This window comes from Elephantulus edwardii, unplaced genomic scaffold, assembly GCF_000299155.1.
Source record: "Elephantulus edwardii isolate Elephantulus edwardi_28Jun2011 unplaced genomic scaffold, EleEdw1.0 scaffold00016, whole genome shotgun sequence".
Classification (NCBI taxonomy): Eukaryota; Metazoa; Chordata; class Mammalia; order Macroscelidea; family Macroscelididae; genus Elephantulus; species Elephantulus edwardii.
This window is the reverse complement of record NW_006399766.1, coordinates 14,101,937-14,124,605: the sequence shown is the minus strand read 5'-3', so window position 1 is coordinate 14,124,605 and position 22,669 is coordinate 14,101,937. Positions and strand designations below refer to the sequence as shown.

Sequence of the window (22,669 nt, the reverse complement as noted above, 5' to 3'; positions counted from 1 at the left end):
AGCCACTCCTTTGATGCAATGATCCTATTACTCCACAAGAGAAACTGGGCACAGAATGGAAATATTGATGAATGCAATCCCATGTAATGTTCAGTTTAATTCTAATTCACTAAAATAGCTTAACATGGGGATTGAATTTCATTAACAGTTATTTCCCATAATCTGTATCCTAGACAGAATAGACTTCTAAGAATCGAATTTCTTCAAGAATAATATGTTTAGCTAAAAAAAGTAGAGATAATCAGGCATGATAAAAATGCAACGCTTGTAAAATCTTGATAACTCTATTATATATTTAAATATACATATGAATTAACCTTAAAGAAAATTAGTAAATACTTACACTAAGTAAACACAAATATTCTTAAAGGAAGTAAACAATTATATATATGATGTTGTTGTTGTTGTTGTTGTTGTTAAGTGCTGTCGAGTCGCAGGTGACTCATAGCGACACTATGAACGAAAGACCTGAACACCTGTATAACTTCCATCCTTTCTCCAGGTTCATAGGGTTTCCAGAGAAAAAGCTATTTTGGAAGTGGATGCTGCTCCTGCTTCCAGGCTTGTTTTAATCGGGGAGCTCCACCAAACACTTTCCACCATGGGTAACCATTATCACATTTGAAACATCAATGTCACAGTGTTTAGCATCACAGCAACCACCAGTTACCTCTGTACTGCAAGTGGACAGACCAGGGCTATACCACCTAGAAGAATGTTTCACCAAAAACAGTTAAAGACAGGCCTAAGGGCCACAGATTAAAGTCGCCCACCTTTAATAAAAAAACAACAAACAAACAAACAACAAAACAAGCAAACAAACCAAAAACACTTCTTAAATCTATGGATACTAGGAGCATAATTTGAATCCACCATTTGCTCCATGGGAGAAAGATGGCTAATCTCCTCCTGCACAATTTACCGCCTCTGCAAACCTGATGCAGGGTCAGCAAGGACTCAATAATACAGAAAAACAACAACAATTTTACTGAATTCCCCTTTGTATGTAATGAGAGGAATGACATAAAAGAAAATTTCTAAAAAGTACTTACATTGCCATGTAAGAATGAATGGAAATCTAAAGTCTCTGTAAACTTTTATTAAGTTTACATTGCCTCTGACACACCCATCCCGATTACCCCAGTCACTGAATCAATCCACCTCATAGAGGGTCATCCCCTCCTGCGCTGTCCCTCCACCATAAAAAAAGAATCTTAGTTTTCTATCTCTAAACTTATTAATCAGTATCTTTAGGCCATTTTTATTTCAATAATGCTCTTTATTACTCTTTTCATTTAATTCTTCCTTTGTGACATTGAGTCCCATTCCAACTCGCCATGACCTTATTGGACAGAACACAAATGCCCGAAAGGATGTACCAGGCTATAATCATTACTGAAGCAAATCTCTAGGTCTTTTCTCCTGTGGAGGTACTGGTGAGTTTGAACTGCTGACCTTTTTGTTCACAGCTAAGTGATTAACCATTAAGTCACCAGAGCTTCTTCAAACAAAAGTTCCATTTATAATTGGCAGAGTTGATTTAAAATGCTAATATTTCTGCTGAGCTTCATTTTTTTTTTAAATACAGCATTCAGGAGCAATGCTTTCTCAAAATACTACATAATGTGGGAGAGGCTAGAGACCATTATGTTGAGTGAACTAACTCAGTCTCATAAGGACAAATTGAAGAAGATCATTGTAAAAATAGAAGGATAACTAGTAAGATGGGATAGAAGTCCAAAGGGGGAAGGTGAGGAGGCAAGGAGGCCGAGGGTGGAGAGGGGGAGAAATCACTGGGTTGCAGAGTTTGATGGGCCAGGGTGAAGGAATTAGGAAAGATCCAGTGGGGACCTGAAAAGATGGAGTGACACTGGGCATAGATCAATGGTGGTTGGTTTTATAGCCCACAATATATGGGAATGATTGTACCAAACACAATGTGAATGAGGGAATATGTGAAGCACAATGTCTATGAATGAAACACAATGTATATTAATTTTGTAAGCAAACCAATATAAAATTAAAAAAATTAACTGGAAAAATTTTGATAATTAAGCATCAAATATACTTTACATTGAAATGTGCAATACTGACAATTGCAACATTTTAAATATTCTTTTCCCAAAAAGTTAATGATTTTCCTTTTTCCTGGGAAACACGGAAGTCCAATTATTGAGCCAGTCCAGGTAACCACTGTAATGGTAATATCTAAGCAGGAATTTACACTTTTTTCCCACAATTAGAGAGACTGTAAACCTCTTAAGTTTCTTGAATATCTCTGAATGTTAGCAGAAATTTAATGAGGTAATTTTTAAAAAGTCACATTATTGGCAAGCGAACTCATAAAACTCTACACTGAGATTATTATTAGCATCTCATAAAACTACACTGGAATCATTATTTATTATTATTATTATTATCATCATCATCATCAGATACAGTTAATACATTAAAAGTCTTTTCAAATACAAAAACATTGTATACACAGTACAAATGTGTGCACATGTATTTGTTGTGTCTGTAGAGCTGCAACCAACCCATAGCTAACCCTCTGTCGGGTTTTCAGAGGCAGTTAATTGCATGGGAGGAGACTGCCTATTCCCCTGCGGAGCAGCTGGTGGATTTGAACCATATGCCTTTGGGATTGTAGTGCACCTTCTTGCCACTAGACCACCAGAGCACTGTCAAGTTGACTACCACTCACAGCACTCTCTCTAAACCTCAGATTTGAACTTTGTCCTATCCGGCACATTACGCTTGAGCCCGTTATTGCAGTCACTGTGTTGATTACTCTCATCCGGGGTCTTCTCTTCCTCTGACCCTCCATCTTTCCCAGCACGAGGTCTTTTTCCAAGGTCTGGCCCCTCTTGACAACATGGGAAGAGTATGGTAGATGAAATTTCTCCCTTCTTACCTCTAGAGCGGGTCCTGATTACACTGCCTCTAAAACAGCCTTGTTTATTCTGTTGACAGTCGATGGAATCGTCTGTACCCTTCTCCAACACAACAATTCAAAGGCATGGATCCTTCAGTCTCCCTTGGTCATTGTCCAACTTTCAGATGCATGCTGTTGTTGTTAGGTGCCATCGAGTTGATTACAATTTCACATGCACAAGAAGCAATTTAAAATATCCTGGCTTGGGTCAGGCACACCCCAGTCTTTTAAACTGCTATCACTGCTTCTTGGCACTTTGGACTTGACAGCTGATTTTTCAAATGTGACTCAGCTTTTGATTTCATGACTGCTGTTAGCTGTAGGTATTGATTATGGATCCAAGAAAAAGGAAATTGTTGGCAATTTAAATCATTTTTCCATCTGTCCTTATGTCATCTATTGGCCCAGTCATGAGAATTTTTGTTTCCTTGAGATGGAGACATAATCCATATTCATGACTGCAGTCTTTAAACTTCAGCAGCAAGTGCTTCAAATCTCCTTCATGTTCTGCAAGCACGGTTGTGTCGTCTATATAACACAGGATGCTCATGAGTCTTCCTACAACCCTGATGCCACATTCTTCTGCCTAAAAGTCCAACTTCTCAAAGGATTTACTTAGCATACAGACTAAATAGGTATGGAGAAAGGCTACAACCCTGTTGCAGACCTTTCCTGATTTTCAACCATAAAGCATTCCTTCTTTTGTTCAGACAACTGCCTCTTGGCTCAAGTATAAGTTTTGTATGAGCACAAGTAAGTGTTTTGGGATTCTTGTTCTTCTCAATATTATCTAAAATTTATTATAATCCACACTGTCAAATGCATTTTGCATAGTCAATAAAACACAAGTAAACATCTTTCTAGTGTTCTGTCTTCCAGCCAAAATCCATTTGACATCAACAATTATATTCTTCGTTTATGGCCCTTTCTGAATCCAACCTGAATTTCTGGAAGTTCCCTGGTAATATAATATTCCAGCCATTTTTAAATCATCTGCAGCAGGACTTGACTTTGATAAAAGATTGACGTAGCCAGGGATTTCATCTTGCTTCAATCCACAATTAAATATCCTTGGTATCAGCAGTTAAGAAATCAAAAGATGAGTCACATTGGGAAAATCTGCTGTCAGGACCTCTCCAAAGTACCAAAGAACAGTGATGTCAACTTAAAGACTACGGTGTACCTGATCTAAGCTATGGTCTTCTCAATATCTTACAGTGTATCTAACAATGACTAAAGAAAACATAAGAAGAATCTATCCCTTTGAGTTGTGCTGTTAGGGAAGGGTACTGACTTTCATCAACTGCCAAGAGAACAAACAGGTATGTCTTAGAGAAAGTGAAACTAGAGTGCATCTTGGAAGGAAGGGCAGTGAAACTTTGTTTCGCATATTCTGGGCATGTTTTTAGCACTTAGAGCAGGACATCATGCTTTAAAACGTGATGGGTCAGTATAAAAGAGAAAACTCCTCAACAAGATGGATTGTCACAGCGACTGTAGCAATGGACTCAAGTGTGTCAGAGATAGTGAGGATGGCACAAGTAGGGCACGGCTCAGAGCCTTGTTTATAGAATTACCATGAGTGGTCATGACTTGACAGCACAAAACAGCATTCTGTATATTTGTCTCAACATATAAGAGATCTCTGGTGGCATAGTCCATAGAGAATTGCAGTGGTAACCCAAAGGTAGCATGGCAACTCTGCTGGTTTGAATTCAGCAGTGGCTCCAAGGGAGAAAAGATGAAAAATTCCTGAGCAATTTACAGCCCCCTGAAATCTACTGGTTAATGACAACAAGTAAATAAAGGAAGCTTGTTCAGCTCCACAATCAACACTCTTAACACCAGCAGCCAGGAAATTAAAAGATTTTCTGCATTGAGAAGGTCTGCTGTCAGGGATCTCTCCAGAGTACTGAAAAGCAATGATGTCAGTCTAGAAACTAGAAACTAAGGTGTGCCTGTTCCAGTCCATGGTCTTCACAATTACTTGTTATGCTTCAGAGAGTTGGATTATGACTAAGGATGACAGAAGAATCGATGCTTCGAGTTGTGGTGCTGGCAAAGAGTCTGGAGCATACCATGGACTGCCAAGAAAACAAACAGGTCTATCTTGGAGAAGGTGAATCCAAGTTTCTCCTTGGAGGCTAGGATTTTGAAGCTCTGCCTCACATACTGTGGGCACGTGGCCAGGAGAGACCAGACCTTGGAGAAGGACACCATGCTTGGAAGGGTGGAGGGACAGCGCAGGAGAGAAAGACCCTTTATAAGATGGATTGATACAGTAACTGGAGCAATGGGAATTGGTGTGTCACAATTAGTGAGATTAGCTCAGGACAGAGTAGGCTTCAGAGCTGCTGTACCTAGGGTCACTGTGGGCAGGTGACTTGATGGTACATAACAACAGCAACAAATATTTAATTAGGAACTCTGGTAGCCTAGCAGCAAGAAGCTGTGCTGTAATCTCAAAGGCCCGTGGTTCAAGGCCACCAGCCACTCCACAGGAGAAGATGGGCAATCTCCTCCAATGTGATTAACTGCCTCTGAAAACCTGCCGATGGGACAGCTATGGGTAGGTTCCAACTCTATGGTACACAATATTTAATTAATATTAAGTAATTAATATTAAGTGACACAATATATAATTAATATTAAGTAATATTTAATTAATATTCCATCTATAAAAATGAAAAAGTGTCCGTAATTAATGCTTTTGACCATCTTCACTAGCAGCAAATCTTTGTTTCCAAGGGATAGTCTGCTTTTTGTTGGTCTGGTGGGTTTGTGGTAGGTAAGGAATTGCATTGCCAATGCAAAGATAAATGGGTAGAATCCACCAGTTGTTCTGAGGGAGAAAGACAAGCAATCTCCTCTTGTGTGATTTACCACCTCCAAAATACATTGGAGGGTCAGTTATGGTTCAACTCCAACTCAATGGTACCCAACAAAAATGACAACAACATATTCACTTTAGAAAAGGAAAAGGCATTTATGTCCCAGGCTGATAAAGAGGTACATAATTAAGTTTATTCACATTATTTGGTGTTAGCAAACTCATTAAACAAACCCTAGTCACTTCTTTTCATTTCAGTCCAAATCATTTTTCTGCACTAGGTTCTATGCTTTCTTATATGGTTCCTGTCGGCAAATGGTCTAGAGAATGCTTTAGCGAGCAGAGGCTAGATTCAGAGAGGCCATTCAGGAAGTGGTTTGGTTTTTCCTTAATGATTCAGAAGTAACTTCCCCTCCACTCTAGGAATTTATATATGTAAATACAAGTTGGTTTTGAAATACTATGATTGAGATGTTTTGGTTTAGGCTGAAAAAAAAAAAAAAGCAGCCCAAAGCCAGTAAGTCAATTGGTGAAGAGGGAGGGGGAAGGAGTAATAATGGGAGAGACAAAGATTCTGAGCAATTAACTGTGTGAGATGTATCAAAATTGGGCAAAGTCCGCAACAGTCTCTAGCTTCAGGGGAAATACTGTCTCTTTCTGACTGTAGGGTGCCAGCATTTTATTTCACTTTAGCCAAGTTGCATTTTCACAAATACGAGCATAAACATGTTGTTTCAAAAGATGTTTATATTTGAAGGTGAAAACAGTTCCTGATGGAGTCATTTATTATCATAAATGCCTAATCACACAGATAATTATGAAATGATTCCATGCAAACTTTCTATTTGCACAAAACATGCTATCTATGGGACTTAGAATACATTACAAATGCCTAAAACCAAAATTAAACTGCTAATTAAATTAATAGACATTGATGTACTTATAGCACAAGCAGGTCAAAGAAAAATAGGTACTAATGAATGGAGATTTGCTGTCCTGAGTTACAAAGTCAACTGGACCAAGGAAAATAGAAGTCAAGAGTGACTGTGAGATATTGAAAGCCATAGAATTTACTTTAAACCAAACTGAGTTCAGTTTATATTCAGAGATTCTTGTATATTGTAGGAAATGTATTTTGTGAAAGGGGGCAATTAGGGTGCTTTTTTGGAGGCAAGGATAGCGAACCTTTTACTCACATACTTTGGGCATGTTGTCAGAGGGGCCAGTCCTTGGGAAAGGATATCATGCTTGGAAAACTGGAGGGTCAGGAAGAAGGGGAAGACCCTCAATGTATGAATGAATGAATGAATGAATAAAAAAAACCCAGTATCTTTGTAAATTTTCACTAAAGTCATAATCAAAAATAAATTTTTAATAAAGAGCATATATAGAGTGTCTAGCACAAAGAATACTGTATAAATGATAGAAGCATTTCAAGGAGGAATGGAAGGAAGAAGGAAAGCAACTAACAACATACTCTCTATATCAGTTTCCTTTCTCATTTGGAATTCATCATTACTGCTCTGCAGGGTTAGATTTCTAAATGTGTAGGTGTCTATTCTCTCTCTAGTTAGAAACTGAACTGCTTGAGGTAAGAGACTCTAACTTTTTGTATCTCACAGATGGGCACCAAGCACTGTGACCTATACAAAACAGGCCTTCCAAAATTTGTTGCTAATAATTTCCTACCCAGTTTTTTATGAAGAGTAAGAGATTAAGATTTTTAACAGCGTTAGTTTGCTTGGCTACACAGTCAACACTCTTGGTTCTTGATTTGGTACCAAATAAAAGGATGAATTGCAATGGGAAAGTCTGCTGTCAGGGACCTCTCCAGAGTACTGAAGAGCAACAATATCATTCTGGAGACTAAAGTGTGCCTAGTCCAGGCCACAGTCTTCCTATTTACCTGCAATGCATCAGAAAACTACGTTTCTTTGCATTTTGTGTCAATCATATGCCAGAAATGACAAACCAAAAAGAAATGACATCACCTTCATCATAAAAAGAACATTTCATGATAAAATTTGAAGCACAATGCTGTGGTGCATACTGAATACACCATAAACTGCTAAGAAAAGGAACAGGTTCATCCTGGAGAGGGTTAAACCAGGCTGCTCCTTGGAGGTAAGGATTCTGAAGCTTCCTCTGACATACTTTAGACATGCTGAAAGGCGGAACCAATCCTTGGAGAGGGACCTCATACTTGGGAGGGTGGAGGGACAGTGCAGGAGAGATGAGATGGATTGATTCAGTGACTGGGGAAATAAGGGTAGTTGTGTCAGAGACAATAAGGTTGGCTCAGGATAGAGAAGGTTTCAGGCTTATTGTACTTAGGGTCGCTATGAGTTGCAAGCGACTTGATGGCACACAACAACAACAAAAACAACAAATGTGTGAAAAAAACATTAAATCTGAAATACTAGTGTCCAACCTGTTGTTGTTGCTAGGTGCCATCAAGTCGACTCAACGTATGGCAATCCTATGAACAACAGATCTGAACCTTGCCCCAATAGTGTCCCCATGATTCCTGTTAGGCTGTTACAGTCACTGTGTCAACCCAACTTCTGGCTCTTCTGCTCTTTCTCAGAATGAAATCTTTTCCCAAGGACTGGCCCCTTCTGACAACATGCCCCAAGTGTGAGAGATGAAGTGTCACCTTCCTTAAAGGTTCAATATATTACTATTTACCTTGCACAGAGTGAAGTGCAAACAAAGGACTGGGAGTAAAATAAAGAGAAGTGAAGAGGATTGTGATGAGTAAACTTGCTTAATAAAATGAGTAATCTCCTCCTGTACAATTTACTGCCTCTGAAAACCTACTGGAGGGTCAGCTATGAGTCAGTTCCAGCTCCGCGGCATTTAACACTAACAGTGCAGGAACACGTAAAGGACATACATTTGAAATCTGCTTCTCTCCTCGCCAGACACACTGTATAGTTTCCTTAACCACAAGAGGTCAAAGTTCTGTTTTCTAGCACCATACATAATAGCATGTGGGTATGCTTAGCTGATTGGTTTCTTTCATGCTTTTGCTTAAAGTTAAGGAAAGCAGCAGGAAATTGAGACCAGGAAGTCTAGAAACTTTCCCAGACCTAGTGGGTAATAATAATGGAATGGAGGCTTAGGGAAGAACTGATGACTTTATGGTTTCTATTGGCTCAGCTCTCCAAAATGTTCTTATATTAATAACTGAGGCCTCACCTGACTACCTGTTGACCATCCATCTCCCACTACTCCTGCTACTCTGCTATTTATGTGGTGTAGTGCAGTATCAAGCATTTAAGCTCTAGCTTAATAGAGCAGAGTGTAAAGTCCTATTTTCCCCAAGCCAAAGTTTTAATGGAAAACAAGAACTGTAGAAGGCAGGGTGGGGAAAAGAAGCACAAACAAAAACACTTAAAAATAAAAATACAGTGTTTTCAAAGAAAATACTGGATGCTTCTAGATGTCCTTGAAGACTTTCTCCCACCATCCAAAACTTCTCTCCTAGGATTATGCTACCAAACACTACTATTAAAACCTAGTGGAATAATTCACTAGAATGCTTAGAAATTTTCTAACACATCTAGTGAAGTATGGATTTGAAATCCAGTAAAAATTAAGTTGATATTTAAGAGAGAGTGTCTATAATTCAAAGCTATTCTTTTTCAGCTAGACACCCTATTGTTCTGTAATAAACATATTGAAAAATCCAATGTCAATTGATTTGAATGATACTTTTTTGCTCAATTGTTGTTGTTGTTGTTGTTATGTGCCATCGAGTTGTTTGCGACTCATAGTGGTCCTATGTACAACAGCCCTAAACCCTGCTCTATCCTGTGCCAATCGCATTGCCTCTGACACACCCATCCCGATTACCCCAGTCACTGAATCAATCCACCTCATAGAGGGTCTTCCCCTCCTGTACTTTCCCTCTACTCTCCCCAGCATGATGTCCCTCTCCAAAGACCTGTCTCTCCTTGCAACATGTCCAAAGTATGTCAGACGAAGCCCCAGAATCTTTGCCTCCAAGGAGTAGCCTGGTTTAACCCTCTCTAGGATGAATCTGTTTGTTTCCTTGGCAGTCCATGGTACATTCAATACTCTTCTCCAGCACCACAGCTCAAAGGCGTCAATTCTCTTTCTGTCCTCCCTAGTCATTGTCCAACTCTCTGATGCATAACAAGTGATTGCAAAGACCATGGCCTGTTTCAGATGCACCTTAGTCTCCAGAGAGACACCATTGCTCTTGAGTACTTTAGAGAGGTCCCTAACAGCAGACTTTCCCCTTGCAATACATTTTTTTATTTCCTGGCTGCTGGTGCCAAGAGTGTTGACTGTGGAGCCGAGGAAACTGAATACTTTTCAATTTATATTAATAAAGTTTTAGATATTTCTTTTACCCATCCTTTTTTTTCCTTTTTGATAAGGGAAAGAGAGAGTGGGAAACAAGAATCACACATGAAAAAAAGGTCAAAGTTTTTCTGTGGCCATGCTCTAGAAGAGGGGAAAAAGTGCTAAAACTCAATGCCTTAAGTAGCTGTATTTTTTGGAAGTTATTTGACCAAAAGAGAGGACTTAAAAGAACATAATTAGGATATTTTCAACTCTTTAAGCCAGGCAATTTTTGTCTGCAGTTTTATTTTAACTCTAGTTTGCAGGACATACAAATTACACTTGTGTTTACACTGTGTTAGACTTGCAAAGGTATGTCACACAATGGCTAATCTGACATTGTAGGCCACAACTCATTCTAATCCATGATCTAATAATGGAAGGAAAAGAAAGGCCAGTAGGCTGCTATTAGGGGCATTTTGGAACAAGTCCAGAGAGGGCTAAAGGGGAGCTCTCAATCCCAGTATGTGTAGGCTGGTGAGGGATGGCAGGAGACGACAGGAAGAAAAGAGCAGAATCTGCTCTGCACAGAGAACATGCATCTCAGGTGTTTCATCTGAGTCATGTGGAGTTAGTCAGCAATGTCCTGCCAGGTAATTTTTAATCTGAATTTCAAGGTTATTTTCCTACTTCTTATTGGCCTTCTTATTTCTCAGAATTGCTAAAGTTATTATCTCCAACAAATATTTGATATTTATATTATATATATCTATAAATTCATTCATAGATACAGCTGTAAAATGCCATCTCAAATTCGTATTGACTTTGAGTAGGAACTGACTCAGCTGATTTAGGGAGGCTGTAAATGGCACGAGAGGAGACTGCCTATCTGGTGGACTGACTGGTGGTTCCAACTGCCTCCGGGTTAGCAGTGCAACTCTCTACAGACTAAGCCATCAGAGATCCATTAGTTTAAAATGGTAGACAAGAAATGTACATAAGGTGAAGTCTAAGTTTGAATTGCCTATATTTTACTGATTTTGGTTCTTTTTTAAAGCAAGTCACTTAGTGGCATTTCTCCAGGGGCATGGTTTTATACATATATACCCAGGGTGGAAATTCTTGGGTCTTAAGTACGAAAAATGAAAAGATAGTTTGTTGCATCATACCTAATTAATAGTGTTCATTTTGGGTCCTCAAAATCTGTGTCCTGGCGACAAATAAATCTAGTAAAATTATAACCCTTCCAGAAGAAAGGTTGGACAACTCAGTCAGTAACTATAATCAAGACATCTGAAATTCTACTATTAGATTTCCATTTCTCTAGGTAAAATAATCAACATCCATGAAAGAGGTCACACATTGAACCTTTAGTCAATATTTTAACATGAGTGAAACAATCAGATTCGTTCTAAAGTGACAGTTGGGGAACAGAAGCAACAGGTTTCTTTATTTCTTTGTTTTGGAGGGAGCAGAGAAAAGGAATAAGGAAAATGTCTTAATTGCAAGGGAAAGAACCATGAGAAACTAGAACCAGAAGGAAAGGATAAAAGAGAGGAGGCTACTTCTCCCAAAGGCACAAATTTGTCTAAAATCAGTACTAGTTATTATGAAATCAATGAGGATCATTTTTCTCTCAAAGACTTTACTTAGAAAGCAAATAAATGAGGATGTCTGTGTGGGAACAGCTGATAAATTACAAGTGTCTTTTGCTAGATATATACAATACACGAAAATAATTTAAATAAGTACAGAAAGTCAATACTCCATACCATAAATAAGCCATCAAGAACCACAAGTATTCAAGGCTATACAACTTTTTTTTTAAAAAAAAAAGGATAAGAACTGAAAGAACAGCCAAATCAACAGATCAACAATGAATTTACTAACCAACACTTTTTGTATATAACTTATATCTAATAGTTAAAAGAGAAAAGTAAAAGATGGAAACTCTTCCTTCAAGAAATTTACAACAAAGATGCAGAATAGAATGTCAAAATCTCATGGACTCCAGACTTTCTGGAGCCAAGGCGGCTGGAGGAACCCTTGAAATTAATGTCCTGAGATAATCTTCAGACTGTAAACCAAAAATATCTCCCTGAAGTTGTCTTAAATAATAGTTTAGCTTAACTAGTAAAAAGAATGCCTGCCTTGAGCATTATGCTTCTTGAAAAACTCTTCTGTATGGGATCATAGTTGCAACTCACTTGCACATTGCCCTTGAGTCTAAACCAACTCAGACTTGGCCTTCCATTAGATTTCCAAGACAGTAAATCACACAGAAGGAGATTGCACATCTTTCTCCCCCAGAGCTTCTAGTAGATTGGAAGTGCCAGAGAGCTACCACGTTTGCATTAGCAGCACAACTCCCTATGCCAGCAGAGCGCCCTAAAGTTACAAATAGCAACTCTAAGGAGTGGATAGGAATCTTAGGAGGTAGTGAGCAAATGTTAATGGGGGAGGAACAAGTGAAAAGATGAAGGTGCGGACTGTCGCACAACTCAAACTATGTACTCAATGTTACTGAATCGGATGTGCACAAATTGTTAGTTGTTGCATGTTTTGCTGTACAAGAAAATAAAATTGTTTAAAGTCCACAAAAAATAATTTACAATTTGTTTTTGGAGATAAGAATAATATATTGTTGTTGTTGTTGTTATGTGCCATCGAGTCACTTGTGACTCATAGCGACCCTATGTACAAGAGCTCTATACACTCTTCTATCCTGTGGCAACCTAGCCATCTCAAACGCACTTATTCCCACCTCTCCAGTCACAGAATCGATCAATCTCATCAAAGGTCTTCCTCTCCTGCACCGCCCCTCCACTCTGCCAAACATGATGTCCCTCTCCAAGGACCAGTCCCTCCTTGCAACATGCCCAAAATATGTCAGATGAAGCTTCAGAATCCTTGACTCCAGGGAACATTCTGGCTTCACCCTCTCCAGGACAAACCTGTTTGTTCTCCTAGCAGTCTATTCAACACTCTTCTCCAGCACCACAGCTCAAAGGCATCAATCCTCTTTCTATCTACCCTAGTCACTGTCCAACTCTCTGATGCATAGCACGTAATTGACAAGACTATAGCCTGGATCAGGCACACCTTAGTCTCCAGTCTGACATCATTGCTCTTCAGTACTCTTGAGAGGTCCCTCACAGCCGACTTTCCCAATGAAATTCGTCTCTTGATTTCCTGGCTGCTGTTACCAAGAGTGTTGACTGTGGAGCAAAGTAAACTAAAACTGTTAACTATCTCAATCTCATCACCATTCATACTGGTGCTGCCAATTGGCCCAGAGGTTAGAATCTTTGTTTTCTTGATGTTGAGCTTCAGTTCATATAGGAGGCTGTAGTCCTTGATCTTCTGAAGCAAGCACTTCAGGTCCTCCTCAGTTTCAGCAAGCAGGGTTGTGTCATCTGCATAACGCAGGTTGCTGATGATTCTTCCACCAATCCTGATGCCACATTCCTCTTAGTATAGCCCAGCGTCTTGGATGATCTGTCTGCATACAGATTGAAAAGGTGTGGAGACAGACTACATCCAATTGAAAATTTTGGGCAGAATATAAATCAAGGGCTGGACTGTCTGCTCCTGACAAGAGATATGCTTTGCAGTTGGGAAAGACAAATATCTCCACAGCCTGTAGCATTCAGAGAAAAGTACAAGGAAAAAGCAAGATGGAAATCTTGAAAGTTAACTTTATTGTTGGGCTATTCCATGACCCGTTTTCAGAACCAATAAATCACATAGAAGGAAACTGCCCATCTGGTGGCCTTTGGGTTGGCAGTGCAACTCCTTACCATTACGCCATCAGAACTTTTTAGTCAATGATGCTGAACTGTAACATGGCTGGATCTAAGTGTACGTGCATGTATACTTGACTAGGCTTCAATAGAGAAATTTAGGTTACCAAGCAAGACAGGATGGCATAATGGCAGTGTTTTCATGTGATTTGCCTAGCATTATTTTGCAGGACATACTGTCCATATATATCATAACACTTTTTATAAAACAGCTCAAAATATACTCTACAGATGATAGTTAATTCATCCTAATAGCATCTCACTGAGGCAAAGGAAATGCAGCTTTTATTAGTTCTCATTTTGCAAATGATTGTTCAAGGTCACTGAATGAATGAAAGGGAGAATTTTTTAAAAGATACAAAATACCACAATGTTCAATGATTCCTAAGTACCAGGCAAATTATATTCACTCATTTTCTATGACTCAGGTAAGGGAGGTACATATTGGACCTTATATTCAAGTGTCATTTTTAGGCTCTCATTACTGTTGGAAGCACATGTCCTACCATGCCCAGTTCCTGTTTACGCTCCCTGCAGCCCACCCCTAATCCCAAACCTTTTAACCACCTCCAACTCTTTCAGGCAACAGTTGGCTTTGATTATTTTGTTCCAGCAGGTCTTCTGCCATTATAATTAGCAAATTCAACATTCGACCTCACTCACTCACCAACAAAAACAAAGCTAGAGGCTCATCAGTGCAATACTTTTCACTTCTTAGGCTGCAAATGTGGTTGTTGTTAGGTGCCATACAGCCCCTTTAAACAGTATACAGGGATTAAATGTCCCCACAGTGGAGCCCTGTATTAAATGTAATCCCTTTCCCAATCTACATTTCATACTGACAGTAAAGAGCCCCCCCTACCCCACAGTTAACTAGCTCTCTATCTTGACACTTATTCTCATCTTCCCATGCATCTTAAAGCCATTCTTCCTTTTCTTATGAGCTAAGCTTCCACCTATGCCTTCTGTCTCATTCGCACTCTCACTTCTACATATTCTCTCTGGCATTATGAATCTCTACCAGATGACCCTTGTCCTTCATTTTCAAGTTCCAGGGTACAGTAGATGCTCAGTAAATGTCTAAAGAATGGTTAATATTCAAGATGTATATATCCAAATATTTGTTGGACATCTCAACTTGGTCATCTCATTATTGCCTTAAGCTTCACAATCCTAGGATGTAAATCATTTCCTTTCTTCTCGGTCTGCCTTTCTCTCTGACTTTCCAATTTCAGCTGTGGATAAGTCTTCCAGTTCAGGACCATGGGGCTTTGACTTCTCCTTTTCTAACTAGCTAATTATTAAATCTGGTCATTTATCTTTTTTTTCTTCACAATACTATGCTTACAGAAAGCAATACAAGGTCTATTACATCTGTAGAGCTATAATTGTTCCATTGAAATAGCCTCTGAAAATCAAAATACCTTACTTCTCAACTCCTCCAGTTAAACCATTTGCCCAACTTTGAGATTTCGCTTACTATATGTAGAGCTTACTATATGCAGAGCCATACCTTTTCAACCTATATGCAGAGCAGATTATCCGGGAGGCTGGGCTCTATGAGGAGAAATGTGGGGTCAGGATTGGTGGACGATTTATCAACAATCTGCGTTATGCGGATGACACAACCCTGCTTGCTGAAACTGAGGAGGACCTGAAGCGCCTTCTGCAGAGTGTCAAGGACTGCAGCCTGCAATATGGATTGAGGCTCAATGTCAAGAAGACAAAGATTCTCACCACTGGACCAATCGGCAGCATCAGGATGGATGGTGAAGAGAATGAGATTGTACACAGCTTTAGTTTGCTTGGCTCCATAGTCAACAGTCTTGGCACCAGTAGCCAGGAAATTAAAAGGCGCATTGCCATGGGAAAGTCTGCTGTTAGGGACCTCTCCAAAGTACTGAAGAGCAATGGTGTCTCTCTGGAGACTAAGGTGCGCCTGATACAGGCCATGGTCTTCGCAATCACCTGTTATGCATCAGAGAGTAGGACAATGACCAAGGAGGATAGAAGGAGAACTGATGCCTTTGAGCTGTGGTGCTGGAGAAGAGTACTGAGAATACCATGGACTGCTAGGAAAACAAATAGATTTGTCCTGGAGAGGGTTAAACCAGGTAGCTCCTTGGAGGCAAGGATTCTGAGGCTCCGTCTAACTTACTTTGGACATGTAGTGAGGAGAGACCGGTCCTTGGAGAGGGACATCATGCTTGGGAGGGTGGAGGGACGGCGCAGGAGAGGAAGGCCCTCTATGAGGTGGATTGATTCAGTGACTGGGATAACTGGGATGGGAGTGTCAGAGACAGTGCGATTGGCACAGGACAGAGCAGAGTTTAGGGCTGTTGTACATAGGGTCGCTATGAGTCGCAGGCGACTCGACGGCACATAACAACAACTACATATGTAGAGCTCTGGTGGCTTAGTGGTGAAGAACTGTTGCTGCCAACTAAACAGAACACAGTTTGAATTGACCAGCTGCTTTGCAGAAGAAAGATGGGCAGTTCACTCCTGAGATTTAGTGCCTCTGAAAACCCACTAGAGGGTCAGAGATATGTCAGTTCCGATTTGATGGCACATAAAACCAACAATAACTTACTATGTGTAACTTTGTTCTTCAAGTCTCCTCTGCTCAGAAATGTTAACGGGCTAGTCAAAGACAGAAATCCTTTCTAACGGCACTGGTAGCCTAGTGAGTAAGGAGCTACACTGCTGACACAAAGACACACAATTAGAATCTACCAGCTACTCCATGGGAGAACGATGGATAATCACTTTCCAAGCAATTTATGGCCTCTAAAAACCCGCTGGAAAGTCAGCTATGAGTTGGTTCTGATTCAATGGCCTATAACAACAACAATATTCTCCAAAACAAACCAAATCCTCTCTGGCACTCACCAAGCCAAAGCAAAACAAATCCATTGCTGTGAAGCTGATTTCAACTCACAGCAACCCTACAGGCCATAGACGAACTTCTCCATATCGTTTTCAAGGCTGTGTATCTTTACAGAAGCCAACTGACATCTCTCTCTCCCAGAGATCAGCTAGGGAGTTTGAACCACCAACCTTTTGGTTAAGAGCCAAATACTTTCATGACTGCACACCAGAGCTCCTTTTTTAGCATTAAAGGATCACTATCATCTGAGAGACCAGGGAGCTCTTGTTGGGGCCTTGTGACAGTAAGGAATAGCGCTGTAAAACCAAAGGCATGTGGTTCAAATCTGCCAACTGCTCTAAGGGAGAAAGATGGGCAGGGTCACCTATGAGTCACTCCAGCCTAAATGGTACACAACAACAACAACATAATCTAGGATCTATCCAGTTATCCAATCTTGTTAGATGTCATCAAGTCAACGAAGACGCTTATAAACTAAGACCCTATAAACAACTATGCCTTATCCTGTGCCATGCTCATGATCCCTCCCATACTTCTCTCTTATTATGTTCCAAGGTGTATTCTAAAATGACATCCAAGGGATCTTTCCCTTTTCTCAAAGCGTGTGTGTGAACATACACCTGTACGATACTTACTACTTGACAATGTCTTCCTCAATCTTAAGTCTGGCCATCCTTTGGGGCCAGCTCAAAGTCTTACCTGCTGGAAATCCTCAAGTCTTAACAGTTTGAAATTCTTATTATATTCCTAGTAAATGTGCATCATCTCTGGGGCTGCTAGCTGAAAGGCCAGCGGCTCAACTCTACCTTGCGCTTTGCGGGTGGAGTGGGGGAGGGGATGGGCAGTCCCCTCAAATAAAAGTTTACAGCCGAAGCAATCAGATAAAAGGCTGCTATGAGTCAGAATCAACTCAATGCCAGTGGCTTTTTTTTAAAAAAAAAAATTTTTTTGTTTTGTTTCTATTTTGCAGGGCAGAGATTGCGTAATATATGTTATTCCTAGAATCCAACAACTGGGTTCACCAATTTTCTATCCTCTTGATAAAAGTCATCAATAAAGCATTAATTCACATCTCAAATCATCACCATTTTAAAACCAAACTACCTCACTGGCACACAAGAATAACAAATCTCTACCATATTTGAAGATACATGAAGACTCTCTTTCAAATTGTTACAAGAGCCCTAGTGCCATATGTAGGAGGGAGTTGCGCTGCTGAAATCCACCAGTTTGTTCATCAGAAAAAGGTGTACAAGGTCTTCCCACTCTGACTAACAGCTTCAGAAAACCTCCCAATGGGGCAGCTGCAAGTGGGTTCAGACTTGACAATAATGAAGTAGGGTTTTTTTGAAAATTGCTAAAAAAGAAATAGATCACGTCATTTAATTCTAATAACATCTATGCTTTATGCTTTCGTTGTTGTGTACCATAGAGTCGGAACCAACCCTCCAGTAGGTTTTCAGAGGCAGTTAATCGCACAGGATTGCCCACCCTTCTCCTGCAGAGCAGCTGGTGGCCTTGAACCAGGTACATTCGGGATTGCAGTGCAGCTTCTCGCCACTAGGCCACATACTTTATGAGAGATTTAAAAATCAATGGTTTTGGTTTGTTATTTTTTAAATAATGTAGAATATCTGTCAGAATAGATATCTAATAGGAAATCTCTTAAGTATTTATAAGTTAAAATTTCAAATACCCATGTTTTAAACTGTTAAAAAGTAAATATTTGAGTAGACAAAAACAGATTTATTGATTTATTTTTTAAAAGTATGGACTTAACTATTTTTTGAGAGTTCAGTTCCTGATATGGAAAATTCCTTTGGTTACACACTACAGCAAAAGAAAGGGTGTGTGTGTGTGAAGAATAAAAACATCAGACCCTCAACATATGGCAAAATGTTCATTACCATAACATTAAGAAATATCAGCAACATCAGTTTGAATAACTAATTCATAAGGAAGAGTTTGAACTGGACAAAATCCTAGGTTTTCTTTCATCGCTCTAGGTTTCTTTTCTATTTTAAACTAGTGGCAACAGAAATTTCTTTGTTTGAAAGTCAGGAATGCTGGAAGTCTTAAGTGATAGAGCAGGTAGCTTGGTTTCTACTTCACGTCTCTCCTTAAAGGGAGAAAAACACTGTGGATAAAGTAGTTTTGTTTTTCTTTCTGGAAAAATCATTTTTTCCACCAATCTTCATAATTCTCTAAAATAAACTGTTAAAAAGTTACAGCTAGTCAACCACTTCACCCTGGATTGTGGAAATACTATACATTAATTTCAAGAACACATGGCTAATTCAAGTTTTCTTACTACTCTATAGTTCTAAAAGTTGCTCCTAACTCTTACAAAACCCTAGGAGAATTTCACAAGCACATGATAGATTTTTGCATTGTATTTGCCATATTTGTGCAAGGAAAAATATCCCAACCAACCCAGTAAGAGTATTCTAGGGTTGAGAATGAAATTAAATGTCATCGAATATATTTTTAATATACTATGTTTTACTATATATAACTTTTATGCCCCATCAAGTGCTTATGAATCACATCTAGAAAGAAAACACAAATAAGAAGTTATTGGTTCATTACGTCAACAATCAACCAATATTCCTTGCTTGCAGGCTAAAATTGAGATGCCTGTCCTACCCAAACTAGATTAGATAATTAAAACAAGAAGAACAAACGGACTTTTAGAGGGCATACAGTGTGAAGTAGAATTTGTCCTTTCAAACTTATCATTCACATTTGAAGCCACTTTAATTAAGATTTAAGAATTCAAGAGATAGGCAACTCAGATAATTAAACAAAGGAAAGCAATAAGAGACACAGAACAGCAAGCGCCTAAATCTCATAAATCAAATAGTCAAAGACCAGAAAGCAGTTTCTTCACAGAACACAGAGTCCTCTTTCCCGGCCCCCCCTCCCCCACCACAAACTTGATGAACAGGAGGCAAAAAAACTTTGCCGACTGAGGCAGGCAAGCACATGCGCACAATGGGAAGCGAAGCGTGGAGATCCTCTGGGACAAACTGCATCTGTAACTTTCTACTCCATTTATAATGGAGCACTGTGGGAAGATTTTTGCAACTTTCTTCCAGATCAAACAGCGCAAAATTACAGTTAAGACTGCAAACTACTAATTCTCTTGCTACAAACAATCAAAGGCATAACTCAATGAATGCGGGGGGGGGGGAGGGAGTAGGGGATTAGACTGGAAGAAGAAAGTATGAAGCATTTTGTCAAGGCTGAATGGATTAACTTTTAAAAAAATCTAACATGTCCATTTTCTTTCTTTCTAATTTCTCTTTCTCTTCTTTTTTCCCTACCTTTTAAAAAAAGTGCATATGCACCAACCTCCTGGGACTGAACGCAAACTTTAAATAAAGCTGGAAGGCCTGGTGGTCAGCACATGGCCACAGTCGTGTATTTAGCTGTAACCCAACATAGATGCCACTTTATTTGAAAGACCTCAGAAAATGTCGTTGTGTGTGTGACCATGCCTAAAATGAGACCAGCAAATTTAAAAAGTTGAATTCTATGCATCGAGAAGCAAACGGAGGCCCTGCAACCTCAAGGCTTCGATTTCCAATAGTAACTTTTGTTGTGTATTTACTACTGTAAATGTTTGCCCCTCTACACAGAACTTGGAAAGGGGCGGGGGGAAGAAGGTTTGTGGTCACATGTTCAGAGACAGTGAGGGACTGAGGCATAGGCATTAACCGTATTTAATTAACCTCTGACCTAGTCAGAAGGGGGTTGCTTAAACTCTACAAGCTAAAGGGGCAAAATAATTCAATGTGAGTGGCTGGCAGATTGGGATAACATTAAAGGAACAAGCTGGCCTGAAATGCACCAATGTCAAAACACAACAGCTTCAAAAGTTGCTCGACATAATTTCTCTCTCCTTTCATAAAATATAGCTGGGGGGAAGGGCTTTGTAGACCTCCAGTGAGAAGTTGGGCCCCATGCAGTAGCCCCCTGAGCAGGACAAAAAATTTCCTTCAACCACATACAACAGGCAGCGGGGAGGAGGTTGAGGAGCTGTGACCTCTGGGACTCTAAATACACCCAGAGGGTCTCAGCCAACGCCAAGGGCTGGGCCAGGTGCGGCAGCTAGTTGCAACTTCTCCCCAAAGAGACGCAGCACCCAAAAGGGGGAAAAGAAGTCACCTCGTTCTACACGCACAGGAAGAGCTCAAGTGTCTGTAGACGCCACCGTCACCTCAAGACATGCCCCGCCCCAACTCAGAGGAGAGCACGACACACGTTTTACTCCACAAAGTCCAAGGCAACCTGCTCTCTCCCAGGTTAAGCCCCCAACTCCCTGGTCCCTAACCGTACGCTGCCCGGCAGGCGCAGGTGTCCCCCACTATTCTGATGCCCCTACCCCCCTTTCGCCACACGCCCCAGTCGCTTTCCACCTTCCCAGCTCAGAGCACCACCTAGCCCAAACGCCAGGAAGCACCTCGAGCCCCACTCCCGGGTCACCTGGCCCCAGCGCCGGGTCTGCCATCAGGGGAGTCTCCGGGCCACCTCTGGCGGCCCGTGGCAGGTACGGAGTGCTCCCCGGGCAGTCACATGGGTGGCGGCAGCGGCCTGGGCGTCCTCACCTGCATCCCGGGCACTTGGACCGCCACCGGTGAGTGGGCCATGGAGTCGTAGGCTGCTCCGCGCTGCTCCTGCGGCGACGGCGGCCCCTGGGGCTGTGACTGGCTCCTCCTCCGGGGGTAGTTGGGCGGCCCTCCCAGGCTTTTCGACCGGGGCCTGGAAGGACACACAGAAGTGGGGTCACCAGGCTGGGGGGCGAGCGGCCGGGGCGGGAGGTGGGCGGCGGGCGGCGGGACTCAGTCTACCTTGCCAGCGCCCGCCCGCCGTTCCAGTTGTTGCTGCTGCTGCTACTCCGCCTCCGGTACGGCGGGGTCGGTGCGCGCCCGTGGCTGGGACCTGAGCTCGAGTGATGCCGCTCGTCCGCGCCGCGCCGCTTTAGGAAGAGCTGGAGGCGGCCCAGCCACCCGCCCCCGCAGCCGCCCCGGGAGGCGGTCGAGGGCGGGCCTGACGCTAGCCCGGCCCCCGACCCGGAGCGGGCCAACGACGGGGGGGTTTGGGGCGCGCCGCCCCAGCAGGAACGCCCGGTGACTTTGGCCCCTCGCGGAGAGGAGACTCCAGCGTTGGGAAAACTTGAGATGCTGTCCGGCCTGGAGAGAGAGAGGGAGAGTTGGAGAGAGCCGCGAGTGCCCGAGCGTCCTGGACACAGCCACGTTGCAGGCGGGCTGGTGGACGAGGCAGGGGGTGGGGTGGCTGGAGCCCGCAGCCCCCCGAAACCCCTGGAGTTGAAACTTGTGCAGTGATAGAAGCCTCTTCGCTCCCCGACCCAGCAGAGGGGAGGGCACCAGGGGGCCCACCAGCCTTGCACCCAGAGCTCACTCTAGCCCTCAGGTCCCCCCAGCCTCCAGCCCCGCCCTTGGACAGGTCTGTCACCATTCTTCTACCCCTAGAATAGAGTTCAAGGGACCTAGACCCGAGGCCACCACTCGGACTCTGGCCAGCAGTTGGAGGATGGCCAGGCTGGGTTTCTCTTCAACACCAGTTCTGCACGTGGAAGACAGAAGAAGTTGGCAAACAGACGGGACTACGGTAAAGAAATTATTAAGGACATTTGAGGAATAGGAAATGAGCTGCGATCACTGGCAGGTTAGATTCTTTCATTCAGCATCCGTAAAGGAGTGGTTTAGGAGACTGTCTCCTCGACCATTCTCATTTCAGGTTCAGTGAAATTAACCCTTTTGAGAGGTCCCTAACATTAACAAGGACAATAGTTATCGTTGTGGGCCATAGAGTCTGAAGGGACCCTTCAGCGCGTTTTCAGAGGCAGTAAATCATAAGGGAGGAGACTGCGC

The 22,669-nt window shown here is 41.6% G+C and overlaps 1 protein-coding gene across 1 annotated transcript in view; it reads right to left on the bottom strand.

Annotated features, from left to right (window-relative positions):
* The window catches only part of LOC102868586 (serine/threonine-protein kinase MST4-like), a 63,719-nt gene extending 41,912 nt beyond the window's left edge, over positions 1-21,807 (bottom strand). The window contains exons 1-2 of the mRNA XM_006881799.1: positions 21,626-21,807; positions 21,383-21,536 (exon numbers count right to left, since the gene is read on the bottom strand). Coding sequence (XP_006881861.1) covers positions 21,383-21,424 — 42 coding nt within the window. The 5' untranslated portion in view covers positions 21,425-21,536; positions 21,626-21,807. The remainder of the gene's footprint in view (positions 1-21,382; positions 21,537-21,625) is intronic.
* Between the last annotated feature and the right edge of the window lie 862 nt (positions 21,808-22,669).